Source organism: Nelumbo nucifera, chromosome 8 (genome assembly GCF_055504915.1).
Source record: "Nelumbo nucifera cultivar China Antique chromosome 8, China Antique-T2T, whole genome shotgun sequence".
Taxonomy (NCBI): domain Eukaryota; kingdom Viridiplantae; phylum Streptophyta; class Magnoliopsida; order Proteales; family Nelumbonaceae; genus Nelumbo; species Nelumbo nucifera.
In genome coordinates, this window is record NC_142656.1 from 34,847,011 (window position 1) to 34,863,151 (window position 16,141).

At 37.3% G+C, this 16,141-nt stretch overlaps 1 protein-coding gene across 1 annotated transcript; it reads left to right on the top strand.

The window, feature by feature from the left end:
- Positions 1-9,599: 9,599 nt before the first annotated feature.
- On the top strand, positions 9,600-10,336 carry LOC104603203 (ethylene-responsive transcription factor ERF003-like). Its single transcript, XM_010267180.2, has 2 exons — positions 9,600-9,777; positions 9,878-10,336. Exons 1-2 carry the CDS (start codon positions 9,698-9,700, stop codon positions 10,248-10,250), a joined length of 453 nt encoding a protein of 150 aa, XP_010265482.1. The 5' UTR covers positions 9,600-9,697; the 3' UTR covers positions 10,251-10,336.
- The last annotated feature ends 5,805 nt before the right edge of the window (positions 10,337-16,141 follow it).

Genomic DNA, 16,141 nt, shown 5'->3' on the forward strand with positions numbered 1-16,141 from the left:
GCGTTTTCTATTCATTCTTGGTCTGTAATTATTTTTTTTTATTTTCTAGACAGAATGTATAGTAATTTGATTCTGATGTAATTTATAGAGAAATTAGGTTTTTTCTTTTTTTTTCCATCGAAAGAAACTGCTAGAAGCATGAAGGAGAAAATTTTGAAGATTTGGGTTCGACAATCTACGATTTGCAGTTTTGGAAACTGCAAACTGTGAACTAACTTTTGTTTTGCAGGGTTGTAGCCCTGCGAACAACCATCTTGCTATTGTTTACTGATTCTTGATTGTCATGTATCTTTATTTTTAGATCATGTTTCTTGGATTGTATCTTGAATTAAACATCAAACCCTAGACCCATTCGAACCATATTGGACCAAACTGGTTGGACCAAATCTGTGGTTCGATGGGGGCTGTTCTCAGCTCCAAAATTTCCTTCATGGGCTGAGGTGTTGATGGTTAATTGCAAGATGCAATTCGGCCTACATATGTAAAACCCAATTTTGATTTGTTAAAACTGCTTTAGCCTATTTCAGCATAAATGCTATATGGGCAGAACTGCTCTTTACAGTTCAACCCATATACCTAGATAATATTATTTGATAATACTATGGACTTTAATGGATTGAAAAGGTTTTAAATTTTAATTATGGGTTTTACAGTTATTTAATTGATTGGATCAATTATGGATTTCATGCATGTGATGTGCTATGTACATGGGCCATAAGTACTTGGCCCATGTTAATCCGATAGTGGCTCTATCGAACACCATGGCTGAATGCACATCATTGCAATGGTGCCCTTAAGATCATTGGATGATCTCCCTTCTCAGTGGGGCCCGCTTCAGTTTCTCCCAAAGAGGAACACTCCGGAACCCAAGCCGTTTTGGGCCCACTTTGAATCTAGCTTTATGAAAGTCAGTGGGAGCCACTTTGGTTTAACCTAATCCCTCCAATAAATATAAGTGCATGTGAAAGGGAATTTCATATGATGAATTCTCTAAAGGCCTTCCATCATTAGTATGAAGGTTGGTTGTATTGGTGGGTGGAGATGCACCATAAAATTGGGCTATCCATCTGCTAATGCAGTTGGCTGAATTGCTTCATGAGATGATATGGGCATCATAGACCGATGTGGGAGGGGTTTATCCTAAAATAGAAAACTTTCTCATGGTACATTGGCGTTCGCGAACATGATGGGTGAACACTTATGGGCAGAAAGGTTTAACCTAAAATGGCTATGAACCTTGTCTGACAGAGGCCAAAGGGAAAGCTCATAAGATGAGTGGATGAGATCCTTCATAGATGGTGGTGGGGTTTTGCAGCTGAAACAGTTGGCTCCATGCACCCCATGTGGTTTCCCACATTTCCAGAGACAACTATCTCTATCACTAAGATTGGAGGGAATCTCAGAGATGCCCAAAATGGAAATGGAACATAGATTAAAAGCCCTTTTCTATGTGATGACATGAACCAATTTAGGTTGTGAACTTATAAATTTTCTTTGCCTTTACCAGAAATGGCAAACGAAAACTTCACCAAGTTGTTGGATGATAACAAACTCAAGGGCCCTAATTATGCTGACTGGTTCCGAAACCTTATGCTGGTTCTGATGTTCGAGAAATTGGACAAAATTTCTAAGAACCCTGCTTTGGATCGTCCGGGTGACAGGGCTTCTGAGGCCCGAAGGAGAGAGTATCAAGAACGGGAAGAGAAAAATTCTCTTGTCTGGTGTTATATTATAGTCCCTTTAGACAATCCGATACAACGACAATTCGATAGGATCGAAGTGTCCACGGATATATTGGATAGTTTGAAGACTATGTATGAAGAACATAACCGTTCTACTTGACAAAAGGTCTTAAAATTGTTTATGACCGCACAGATGACCGAGAACCAACAGGTTCATGACCATTGTCTAAAGATGATGGGTTATGTCAATGAACTAGAGGCTCTCGGGTCAAGGCTAGATCATGACACCAAAATTGATGTTGTCCTCAATTCCATGCCTCTGTCCTTCAATTAGTTTATCATGAATTACAACATGAATAAGCTAAATGTTAGCCTTCAGGAGCTCAGCAATATGTTAGAGGGCTGAAGAATTGATTAAGAAGGATAAGTCGATAGCCATGCTTGTTGAAGGTGGCAAATTGGGCAAGGAAAAGTGGAAGGCTATAAGGAAGGCTAAGAAGAAGGGTAGCAAAACCAAAAAGCAGAAGAAAGACAAGGCATCGGATGCCTGTCACTTTTGCAAGCAGATCAGCCACTGGAAGAGGAATTGTCCACAATACCTGGAGACTAAGAAACAAGGTATGTTCGATTCTTTCATCATAGAGACCAATCTGTTGGTCCCTTCTACTTCCTGGTGTATTGACTCCAGGGCTTCAACTCATGCGTGTAACTCACTGCAGGGGTTCAAGATAAGAAGAAGACTGAGTGGTGGAGAAGTGACACTTTCCTTGGGGACTTTTGCAACTATTGCAGCTATGACCATAGGCACTATAGAATTAGTTTTCAGAGAAGGGATTATTGTACTGAAAGATTATCTTTTCGTACCTAATTTAAGAAGAAATTTGATTTTTGTCTCAAAGTTGTGCATGGATGGTTATTCTATTTTGTTTAGTAAAGTGATTACTATTGAATGGAATAACAAATTCCTAGCATATGGGGAACTTGAGAATGGTCTCTATATTCTCCATCTCTCTCTGGAAACCAACATTACCGAAACTATGTCGAAAATAATCCCCAAGAAAAGAATCCGTGAAACAGTTAGTCCCACGTGCCTGTGGCATTATTGACTTGGCGACATTAACATAAATCGTATCACAAGGTTGGTAAAGGATGGTCATTTGAATTTTCTAAGTGTAAAAGATCTTCTAACCTATGAACCTTGCCTTTAGGGTAAGATGACGAAACGACCATTTACCAGTAAGCTTGAAAGATCTATAGGCATACTTGACCTGATACATACTGATGTATGTGGTCCCCTAAATTTTAGGACACGTAATCAACACGTTTATTTCATAACCTTTACCGATGATTATTCTTGGTATGGTTACATGTACCTAATGAGACATAAGTCTGAATCCTTTGAAAAGTTCAAGGAGTTAAGACAAGAAGTCGAGAAACAGTTAAGGAGAGAAATTAAAGCCCTATCAGATCGGGGTGGTGAGTATCTCTCTTACGAATTCATGGACTACTTAAAGGACAATGGGATAGTATCACAATTAGCCCCTCCCGCTACATCACAGTTAAACAGTGTGTCGGAGATGAGGAACCGGACCCTATTGGATATGGCCCGATCACTTCTTATTCACTCAGAATTACCTACATCCTTTTGGGGATACACATTGGAAGCTACGATTTACGTGCTGAACCGAGTTCCAACCAAATCTGTTCCGAAGACTCCCTATAAACTATGAACCGGGAAGAAACCAAGTATAAGACACTTAAAGATTTGGGGTTGTCCGCACATGTTAAAAGAATTAGTGCTGACAAATTGGAATCTAAGACCAGTCATTGCCCATTTGTAGGTTACCCCAAAGGCTCTATAGGTTACCTATTCTATGATCCGAATGAACAAAAGGTGTTTTGTAGTCGAAATGCCTGTTTCTTAGAAGAAGATTATGTCCTGGAGAATCTTCAGCAAGAAGTTGATCTTGATGAGGAGAGCCTAGGAGTAGTGGGAGATGTCCCACAAGCTCCAGATACTCAACATAAAATGTCTACTTGGGTATCCAGGTTTCCAATTAGTTACGGCTATAACCAAGAAAGTTACTTGGTGGAAGCCACGACAAGTGAGGAGGATCCCACAACTTATGCAAAAGCTATGTTGGACATAGATTCCCTGAAGTGGGTAGATGCCACGAAAGCCGAGATGGAATCGATGGAGACCAACAAGGTCTAGACTCTCATGGACCCACCCTCTGGGGTGAAAGGAATTGGTTGCAAGTGGACTTACAAGAGGAAGAAGGGCCTAGATGGTAACATTGAGATCTATAAAGCTCGTCTTGTGGCGAAAGGATACACTCAGAAAGAGGGAATCGACTATGAGGAGACCTTTTCACTGGTGGCTATGCTGAAGTCTATTAGGATCTTGATAGCTGTAGCAGCATGCCATAACTACGAGATTTGGCAAATTGATGTCAAAATCGCGTTCCTGAATGGAGATCTTACTGAAAATATCTATATGCAACAACCTCAAGGATTCATTGTTGTAGGTCAGGAACACATGGTATGCAAATTTAACTGATTCATATATGGACTGAAACAGGATTCTAGGAGTTGGAACATCCGGTTTGACTCTACAGTCAAATAGTTTGACTCTACAGTCAAATAGTTTGACTTTGAGCAAAATCCAGATGAACCTTGTATTTATAGGAAAACCAGTGGGGATAAGGTTACGTTCTTGGTTTTGTATGTAGATGGCATTCTACTCATTGGGAATGAAGTAAGAATGTTAACTACGGTGAAAGTGTGGCTTTCACAGCAATTCTCCATGAAAGATCTTGGAGAAGCCACCTATATTTTGGGACTTCAACTCTATAAAGATAGATCCAAGAGGAAAATAGGATTATCCCAGTCTATTTACATTGAGAAAATTGTTAAGAGATACAGTATGGAGAACTCTAAAAAGGAAATGTTACTTTCAGGCACGAAGTCACTCTCTCCAAGGGTATGTCTCTCAAGACTCCCGAGGAGATTAAGGGCATGAAAGAGATTCCCTATACCTCAGCCGTAGGGAGCATCATGTATGCCATGCTGTGCACTCATCCTGACATTGCCCAAGCAGTGAGTATGGTAAGTAGATACCAATCTAACCCAAGGTGGAAGCACTGAACAGTTGTGAAAAACATACTGAAATACATTTGAACAACAAAAGGAGTTTTGTCTGGTATTTGATGGTAGTTCACTATAGATCGTTGGGTATACTGATACCGACTTCCGGTCAGACCCAGATGATAGAATGTCTATATCTTGTTACATCTTCATGATTGGGTCCTGTGTAGTAAGAATAACAATCCATAACCCAAGCCAAGCACATTGCCGTAAGTGAGATTGCCTAATGAATGAAGGTGTTCATTCTAGAATTTAGAATTCAGCACATCACCCATTCCACTGTTGTGTGACAACACTGGATCTACGGGAGATTGATGTTAAAATGTAGCATCAACGGAGAATGTGGCAGACTCATTGACTAAGCCACTTACACAAAATGTGTTTGAGAAACATGTGGAAAGTATGGGAGTCCGGCTTGTATCTGATTGGACCTAAGTGCAAGTGGGAGCTGTTAGACAGTTATGCCCTTAGCTCCAATCAGATTGATGTATCTTTTGACATTTATTGTAAATGAATAAAGAACATAATTGATTCATGTCATTGTGGTATGTTTCTGTGTAATACCCTTAAATTGGACACATATGAGACTCATGTTAGTTTATAATCTTCACAACCGTGGGATAGATCTGGGGAGATTTATCCTACCAAGGTTGACACTGATATACCACCAAGATGGTTGGGGTGACTTGTCTCAGCTGCCAGTGTGAGACTTGAGGTGCATGCAGTGTGAGTTTTCTTGAAACCCTGAACTGGACCAAATTCCAGTATTGCCTTGGACTTTGGAGACAAATGGTAAAAACTGGAATGTTACACCTGACCCCTAGACTCGATTATGATACTACACTAAGTGTCGGATTGTGCTGTCTTTGATGTGTTAATCAGTGAGCTCCTTAGAGGGGGTCAAAACCTAGGTATGTTGGGACAGTCCGAGAAATCCCCTGAATGGGTGATCATAGTGATAAGATCAGCCCCTTTGTCGGACAAAGTGAATGATCGGGGAAATGCACTCTCTCTGATGAAAACCTAAACTACTGGCAGTGGAGAAAAACCATGTAAGAAATAAACAAACGTCGAACAAATCAAGTAACAAATGTAATAACGCATCCACAAGATACAAAACCAAAGTTTGGTAAACAGGTAAGATGCAAACCAACTCCTTTGATGCACCGAGTGAAGCAACAACAATATCAAAGTGACTTGCCAATCTAACACCAATCACCAGAAAATTTGAAACGTAAAACTCATAGGCTTCATTCGCTTTTCGGTAAATTATTTATTCAGGTAAATGTGGTTAAGTGGATAATTTTTTTTTGGGAAATATTTATTATGTTTTTTTTATTTCTTATATAAATAAGGCAATGATCATTTTAATCATAAAAATCTATTATTAAAAGGGGTATTTTTGTCCCATTCAAGTGTTGACAGCTTTCTCTCTAGGGAAAGCTTATTTACCCACCTAGGAGATGGGTATCACTTACCCAGGTGAGTGATACCCAAGAAAAATAAATATTCCTTGTTCCCCATATAAAATCTGAAAAAAGAACATAGGATTCTTGGTTAATGGGAACCAAAATCCTATTGACCAACTTTTCCCCCTCTCCATGGTTTTCAAAACTGGACCAGATTGGACGGTCGAGCCAAAAAAACTGGGGACCGGTAAGGTGACAGTTCTGTTTTACCCTAGAACTGTTATTTCGCCAAAAATTGTTCTATTGATTTGGTCAGCAAACCACTGGCCCAGGCGGTTGAACTGCTCAAAATGTTCAAACCGTCCAACAATTTTGACAATTTTTTAATTTTTTAAATTTTTGTTAGAACGGGCCCACTCATTCGGTTCAAACAATCGAACTGTTCAGCGTAGGAACTGAACCCCTGACCAGTCGTTGTCCAGTTCGGTTTTAAAATCCTTGCCCCTCTCAAAATCCAAAATAAGAACACACTCGTAAAGAACTGCCTGTGTTACTAGTATAAGGTCTCATTACATGTAACTGAAACTTTGAGTTGTCATTGTTTCACAAACTATTGCACAAACAATGGCCTGTTTGGGAGGCTGAACTGAAGCTTTGATTGAACTGCTTTCACTGTGTTATTTTGGAGAAGCTTCAATGAAAAGCTGTTTTTTTTGGTTAATTAAAGAGAGTCCAAATCTCTTCTCAACAAAAAGAAGTTCAACACGTTCCAGACATGATTTGTATCCACCCGTCTCATACATGGTGGGTTCCAATATTGTTGGGAGGAGATTCCAATTCAGTTAAAGGATGGGTAAATTTGGGTTTTTCCGGTTTTCATCAAACATTGCTTATAATTTGTTTGGCAGGAGTCCAAATCTGTCTTGCAAGCAAAATCTCTATTTACATGAAATCCTACCACACATTGGAAATATCTCCCCTACATGTATGTTTAATTCAAAGGGGATGTTCTCGATGCAAAGCTGGATCCCTGCAATTGCCGAGTGTATGTAGATTTTTTGATTTCAGGAGATCCCATCACATCTGAGTGGGGCCTATCTCGCAAAGCCAAAAGCTACCCCAAGAAAGACTTTCCAAACAGACTCTGGATCTCCTGCCTACAATAACTCTGCCCACATCTATCCACAACACACTACTTCCGTGCATAATACTAATATGTAGGAAGATGAAATGTTTCCCATGTGTGACTGCAATGTTATGTGGACAGATGCGGACAGAATTATTATAGGCAGGAGATCCGGACTCAAGCATACAATAACTCTGCCCACATCTATCCACAACACACTACTTCCTTGGTACAGTTTTTTTTTTAAGTTATTTATTTATTTTTCAAAACTGGTTTAAAGGGGTTGATTTAAGGCCCAACTACCCTCTAAACCGGTGGCTGACCTGTTACAACCCCTAGAGGGGTGTATTGATAAGCCATTGGCACTATATGTATCGACCCATACTTGATTGGTAGCCCCTCTATCCTTCAAAATTCACATAGTTGAGAGAATATGGTGAAGCTTAATTTTTATCTTCAATATATACCAAGGAGGAATTGTTGGATATAGCCTTCATAGTCTAGGATAGTCCAATGACGGTTTTAAGCAAAGCTAGCCCAACCAATCATGGAGCCCACTCCTGGTTTACAAGTTTGACCATCCACACTCCACAGTGGTTTGTATAAAACATGAACTAGAAAATTGGTCCCAACACTTGATCTTATCAAATCCTTCTCATTCACCGTTTCTCTTTGGCTACTTTTCTTTTGTGGATTTCTCTTGCTTGCTTATGCTTATCCCATTGAAGCTAATTTCCTTTATATTATTCATTGTTTTGGATCATCAATCCATTTAATTATCATTTTTCATTAATTCCAAGCAAATCAAGAATGTGATGACAGTTGAAGCAATGGGGACGTAAATACTGTCTTCTCTTTGTTTGAAGGGAAAAAGTAGAGAGAATTTACAACCTTTTAATTACACTGTTTCTATTATATATTTCTATGATCTTTTTCTAGAAAGAAAGAACCAAATGCAATTTGATAATTCTGAAAAATTCCCTTAGAATACTATTAGTTAATAGACATTGTAAACTTTTACTTATAAGTCATGGCATGGAAGGCAAGTTGTGTCAAAAACATTAATATTAAAATATCTACTCTATTGCTCTTACTGAAGAAGGGGTTCTCTGTTCTGGGGATGAGGCATCCTGCTTAGGAGGACAAGGGTTTTGCTAAAGGAGAACAGGGAGTAGAGAAAATGAAAAACAGTGACCACTCTATTTTCTAATACTTTATTTGGTTTCATAGAAAATAAGAGAGAAATAGAAAGTTGAGGGAAGGGATTTCACAAAATTTTATAGGCTGCGTTTGGAAATGATGCAAATAAGCGTAAATACAATTATATAAATATGTAGAGTGTAAAATGGTCTATATAAATTATGAAATTGGGTTAGTTTTTCACTGACAAATTTATCTTCTTATCAAACAGACTTAAAAACTTTCCCTCAACTTTCTGTCAAACCAAAAATACCCTAATAGTATCTTCCAAAAGTTTAAATCAATTAAATCTGCAACTATTAATATTAAAATTTATTTTGGTGATGCAATAAAGCTGAAAGTGTTGCTTGACACAGAAGTCTAAGTATCCTAAGCAAAGAAAAATTATCATATTGCCGATTCTTTCCCTGCTGAAAGTATGTTAGCTCATATGACAATGGCCCACAAAGCCCACAATTAAAAACAAGAAAAAGGAAAATATTATATGAACCCTTCTAATACATAAATTACATAATTTACATGCTAAAACAGAAGAGCAGATCTGTCCCCACAGAAAGAATCAAATGCCCACATGGAACCACAGGGAGTCTCTCTTCACATGAGTAGGCTGCTCATGTGAAAGTCCTATACAAATCAAATGTTGTTAACTGATTTAGGTAACCGTCCAATCTGTGCACATATATTGACCTGAACATCCAAATATTGGTGGAACAAGTAGACTATATCAGTGCAAAATTGATTGATGGCCCCACAATAGATGGCCCAGAGAATTAATCAGAAGGCCTGTGATGAATGTTCAGGGAAAGATGTACAAAAGTCCATGCTTGTCTGTAACACTTGAAATATATATCCCTTATCACAGTTGATTTAGATTAATAGTGGCTTAAACCTAGGAACCAAATCTTACTAATACCTAATTTTGGCTTGTTTGTACAGTTAATTTGGTTATATAACATTTATATTTGAAGGGTGTCGAATTTTTCAGAAAAATAATACAAGTTTTGTCATTGTACTCTGAAAAGTGAATGAAATGGAACCCCACTCTCACTATAAAAGGACCAAGATCCCCAGCTTCATAATCTGCTTCCTTCCCCTGTTTCAGTCTCAACAAATAGAAGCACAGGTATATAGTCATGGCAAGGCAACAAAGATTCAGAGGAGTCAGACAGAGGCACTGGGGATCTTGGGTCTCTGAAATTCGGCACCCATTACTGTAAACCCTTAATCTGCTTAACATCTGCGACTATTCTGGTTATTGAATTGTTGCATAGTTGAATTGACACAGTTTTATTTCATGTTATGTTGGTTTATAGGAAGACGAGGATCTGGCTGGGGACATTTGAGACTGCTGAAGATGCAGCTAGAGCATATGATGAAGCAGCTTGGTTGATATGTGGGCCTAGAGCCAAGACTAATTTTCCATATGATGCTTCCAACAACTCACAGGTTCTTTCATCTAGCCTGAGAGCTAAGCTACAAAGATGTTCTGCAGCTCTGCAACAACAGTCCAAACCAACAGCCAAGGATGTACTGGAATCAGAAGAGCAAAAGAGGGTGGATGATGAGTATGTTGAAGAGATGATTGAAGAGCTTATCTACTATGGTTCAGTAGAGTTCTCCTCCTCCCCCTCTTCCTCCTCCTCCTCCTCCTTTTCTACCAGTTCTCCAAACCAATCATATGACTAGGTCTTGAATTCTATGGTGAAGGACAGAACAATAAAATTTGTACTGTACAGAGAAAAAGAGGAAAGAAAATGGGGTTTTCTGGGGAATTTTTACTCTGAATGTTTGAAAATTTACTATATAATATTGGTGCTTGATCTGTCTTAAGAATATCTTAATACATCGATTGGTCATTTGGGTGTACAAAAAAGACCATTTTCTATGCCATTTGGGGCCAGATTTGATGGTTTCCATTCACCTGCAAAACGATCCCAACACAGCACTGCTTTATTGAATGTTGCATGTTTCAATGTTTCTTTCAAAAGTTGTTTCATTTCATACTCTATTTTCTGCCATTAAACATTAAGCTCTGTTCAAATTGGAATGGGAATTGGAATTGGAATCAGAATGGACTATTCCCATAATCGGTTTGATTTAGACGGGAACCAGAACTATATATACATGCACTGACTACATAAATCCTGTTTCAGTTTAATGTCATGTTATGGGCACTTAAATCATTTCCCACTACTTCAACTCATGTCCTAGCTCTTCTACTTCCTTGTAAATATTTTGCAGATAACAGTTATATCCATCTATAGAGATAGATTTTCAATAAGGAATGCCATCCTATAAGAGTTATAATGAGCTGCTCCTTGACCATTGGCCCATGTATAGATAGATGATCAGGTCCTGTCATTTAGGCTGTGTTTGGTTTGGCAGAAAGTAAGAGAGAAACAGAAAATAGGAAATTCCTCTCAAGTCCCAATCCTATTTTCTCTATTATTTTCTATCTAACCAAAAATAGGCTTGACTTAGGAGCTTTTTCCAAGAAATGCCTATATCAATCACCTGATTGGCACTGATGACCTAATAGTTGAGATGGTCAGTTGTCATCTCTCTAAGATAGGAGATATGGGATCAACTGTGGAGCCACAGGATCTCTATGGTATTGTCAGTGGACCTCACATGCACCCTGCTGATCTGCACAAAGTCCTCTCTCTCTCTCTGAGAAGTGTTGGATTGACATGAACTCGGAAGTGAACAGGCAACCCATCCTAGGCTCCAAATTGGCCACATCAGCTCCCTACATGGCTGAAATGTCCTAAGTTGAGACAAAGTGTCTTAATTCATTGTAGGACCCACCACATGAGGGGGCACATTTAAATAGTAGATTGGTGGTGTATGGATGTAATCATGTTAAGTAATTCCAAATTGACAAAAAGGTGCCCCTCATGTGAAAGGTTTCTCATTGAATTAAATTCTACATTTAACAATGATAATAATAAGAAGGCTTTGTTTCAGGATACTGACCAATACGATATTTTGGAAGAAAAAAAAAGACAGATAGTTTCAAGTTTACAATTGTCTCATTTTCCTTTTGAGAATAAACTTTGGCCAAACCAACAAACCAAGATATCTGAATTCAAAATACACATTACCCTTCAATACACAAGAAGATGAAAGTTCAACTTCTCTATTCAGCATAATAGAGAGATTTCCTACAAAAAGGCTTTCGTTCCCTCTTTGGTCTTTTCCCTATTTAGGATTTGATATTTGACAAAGTTCCATATCTCAGCTGGGCAGCTGACGAATTCAAATTTGAGGGACAACCATCACTACAACTCAATAGTCATCACGAATAGGAGTATCACCCAATACCAATTTAACTTTCTCTAAAAGGCAATATTGTCAGGATTCGACCAGATGTAAAACCATTTTGGTCACTTGCTCACGGGTTGAACGGTCCAACCATTTGGTTTGATTATTTAAATTGTTGAAGAAAAAAAATTAAAATTTAAAAACTAATTTCAAATTATCTTTCGATATTACAGTACACCAAAAGAAGCTTAATTAAAATAATAAATATTGTAGGTTATTTCATATATAATTAACACACTTATTTCAAGGATAAATTTGATTTAAGTCAACATTTATAAGGCGCATACCAAAAGCCATTTTGGCTGCTGGGGCTGCCACAGGGGTTGGCAGACCTAAAGACCCGAACTAAACCAACCCGGGTCTGGGTCTGCATCATTTTTCCCGATTATAGTTGGGTTGGAAGACCTATAGACCCTAACCATGTGTGTCAAAAGGGTCTCGATTACGTGTCCCAATTATGGGTATTTGGGTCTCCAATAGGGAACCCGTCTCTGCATGGATTGGGTATGAATGGTAACACCTATTGTAGTTGCAATTTGATCAAAAGGAAGATGAATTGATTTGTGGTGTGTCTAAAAAGAGTTTACGACACTGAGGAAACAGTATTTATATTAAATAAAATAAAAGGACAATTTTACCCTTAAAGATACATAATAAAAGAACAAAAATAATATGCACAAGACACAAGACACAAGAGAAGATAAAATTACAACTTTAACCTTCATTATTTCAATACTCCCCCTTAAACTGATGCAAGGGTATTAGCATCCGTTTTCCCATAAAAAAAGTATGTCTAGCTTTTGTCTTGGTCTTTGTGGAAATGTCTACTAGCTAAAGGTTAGAGGAAATATAGAAAGTAAGATGGAACCTGCATTAAGGAATCCCATGACAGTCCATTTCAATATACTTCGTCCACTCGTTTAAAACTGGACTAAAAGCTATTATGATGGCACTATGATTGTCAACCAATAGAGGGACATGAGATATCTGATCAATGTAAAGGTCTTGCATAAGGGACTTGATGAGCCAGATGATTTCCTACAAGCTAAGGACATAGCTTGGTACTCTATTTTATTTTAGTAGAAAACTTAGAAACTGTCAATTGTTTCTTTAATTTTCAAGAAATAAGGGAGTCACCTAGAAATAAGAGAGTCCCCTTAACATATATAACGAATAATACAATGCATAATTGTCATATGTGGCTATTGAGAAAAGGAAACAAATTGGTTGACAATCTGATTAGAGATTATCTCTGAAGGAGTATCAACCAATTCAGGGTCTCTGTGTTGGATTTCAATCTCATTAGAGATTAAATCTAATGGGGTTTCATTGATCAATTACATGTCTTGAAAAATAGTTTTTTCTCTTACTAAAATCAGTTTTTAACTTGTCCTACATTGAAAAATTACTAAAACCAGTTTTTAACTTAGTCGCCTGTAATGGTAACCTGACTTAAACTGAAAAACATCAGTATTGGATTTTATGAGTAACAACAAGTTACAATAATATGACTGTTAGCACTGACATTGAGAAACTTTCCATCGCAACAAACGGTGTTGTCCGTTATCATGAGAGGTTGAGATAAACTCTTAATGAAATTCTGAAATGTATCAAATAATGGAACACATAATGGAACTTCACCTACGTAAATATACGTGAATATAGAAGTGGTGTTGCTTCTCACGAGAGCTTGGGTTTGCTCTTAGGATTGTTCATGGAACCAAGAAAGAAGCACATGGCCATAATAATACTAAACAAAATTTTGAAACTCTTGTAGAAATTGGTCATTTTTATGTGTATGGATATCTCCAATCTATCTTGAGAATAATTGGTTTAAGGTCTTTCCATGAATAACTTTGACAAGGCTTTGAGATATCTGTACTAATAAAAGGTTTAAGTTATAAAACACATTTTTTAATGCATAACTATGTCATAATAGTTTGGATCGAGAGAGACCTATGTAATTGATTAATCAAAGTAGAGGATTGTTGGATTTCAACCTCATTAGAGATTAAATTCAATGGCATTTGATTGATCAATTACATGAAAAACACACATGCACACATGTCTTGAAAAATAGTGTTTTTCTTACTAAAACCAGTTTTTAACTTGTCCTATTTTTAAATCGGAGCTCATTTACAATCCTTAGAAATAAAGAGGAGAGTATGGAGGCTTGCTACCATGCAACACGCGTGCACATGTGTGCACGCATGTGTGTGGTGCAATGAGGCACTTTAGAGTCGCACTTTTCTCGCACTTCACGTAGTTCACGAAGGATGACTTTGACTTTTGGTGCAAAGCTAACCGTTGATATTTCAACGGCCACGATTCGATCAGGTGTGATCAAGAAGCGCTATTCAAAGTTAACAATTACTAACTGTTAGCTACCTTTTAACAGTCATAATTTTAAAATTATGACTATTCAAGGAGCCTTTTTGAACCAACATTTTCCTCTACTCCATGACTATTCAGAAATTATTTAAGGAGCGTGAATCAAGCAATTGAACACACAATCTTCGAAAATCACTTTGTCTCTCTCATTCTGGTCAACTACTGTCTCATAGAATATTTCTTTGAAGACTCTTCAACTTTGCTAGTTGCATATTCTCGCTCAAGGCTCTGTTGTATCCTGGGAATGGATTTGCTTGTAACCCAACAACAAACTCGATAAATTTGAGTGGGGGCAAATAGTATTCTAAAGACAATGTTTTCAGATACTCCTCAGAGATTCTCCTCCAAGTTTTAGTGACCCCAATTCCTAACACTCTGAAGTAAACTTAACTAAATTAGCATAGTATACTTCTATTGACTGATTAACAAAGACTAGAAAGTATGTTATAAGACCAAGATTCTTCATCTTCAAAGATTGACTGAGAAATTGCTTCATATGATGAATACCATCTTGATTTCTTCCAGTTATAAAAATATCATCAACCTATAGCAACAAGAGAGTGATAGCTAAGGATGTTGTGAGATGAAGAGTGAGTGTTGAAGCAACTTTGGGTGAAACCAATATTAGTAATAACAAATTTGAATCTCTAAAACCAGGCACGAGATGCTTTGATACCATATCAGTGCAATTCGAACAAGAGGGAGATAAACAGATTTGTGATGTGTCCAAAGAGTCGACAACACCAAAGAAAGAGTATTTATATTAAATAAAATAAAATAGAAAGACAATCAGTAAAGAGTATTCTATCCTTAAGGTTGAGTTTGGTTGTAGTGCAATTTTATTTGCACTGGTACAAATGCATGAGAGTGCAAATTAAAAAAATGCAAATTTGTTTTTAATTTTATTTTGGGTTTTACTTTATTCCGTTTCATGTCTTAATTTACTTCATTTGTACTGCAATCAAACAAAATAAGTTAAAATTTGAAGCAAAAATAGGTCAAGCCTTATTACAAAGAGAGTAAATCAATAAAAATGGATTATAAAAGAAGAGAAAAAATATGTACAAGATACAAGGAAAAGATAAAATCACAGCTTTAACCTTCACTACTACAACCGCCCCATTACCATTCCTATCCTATTTGAGTTTGGGTGGTGTCTAGGTTTATCTGAACACCAGACCTTACCTATTTACAGCACTATTATAAGTCATATCTAACAAGGCGCCCAAACAAGGCCATAGGTTGACAATTTACTATTTGATAGTTCTCACATGATATCATATCAGATTGTTTTTTTTTTTTTTCTTTCATTTTTAAAATCTTCAGGTGGAGCTCTACCAACTAAAAAGTGGTTTTAAATGAAAACTATGGACTTTGCATCTTGTCAATCTTTTTCTTGATCCCGTGAACTTAACATCAATCTATTGCAATTAATTTATCAATAAAATCTGGCTTCTATATGCTCGTGAACGAATTTTGATTTTTTACTTGAGTAATGAGGAAGTGTGGCCAGCATATATACCAGCTAACTTGTTTTTTTCTAGCTTCACTAATTTTAGCCTATTCTTGCGTGACTGGATGGATCTTTTAGCTTTAAAGCAAAATTGCTCAACTTTTCTGGTCCGAATACTTGAGCTGTTGATCCATTAACACCAGAAAGAAAAGTGGTTCGAACTCCAATATGAGAATATTTTAGAGTCTAGGATCTTCAGTACACTTAGGGGGCCTTTATGTCAAAAATAAGGAAGCTTTTAAATGAAGATTTCAGTTTTTTTATGCCTAAAATCTTTCACCTATGGTACGTTTGGTTGCTGCGATTAGGATGGAAAAATGGGAATATTTCCATTAGATTCCCAATCTTA

What these genes read in the sequence shown, in the direction of transcription:
- LOC104603203 (XM_010267180.2), top strand. Translation starts at nt 9,698, where the DNA reads ATGGCAAGGCAACAAAGATTCAGAGGAGTCAGACAGAGGCACTGGGGA. An exon ending in GAAATTCGGCACCCATTACT is followed by an intron (nt 9,778 to 9,877) that starts GTAAACCCTTAA and finishes GTTGGTTTATAG; the next exon opens with GAAGACGAGGATCTGGCTGG.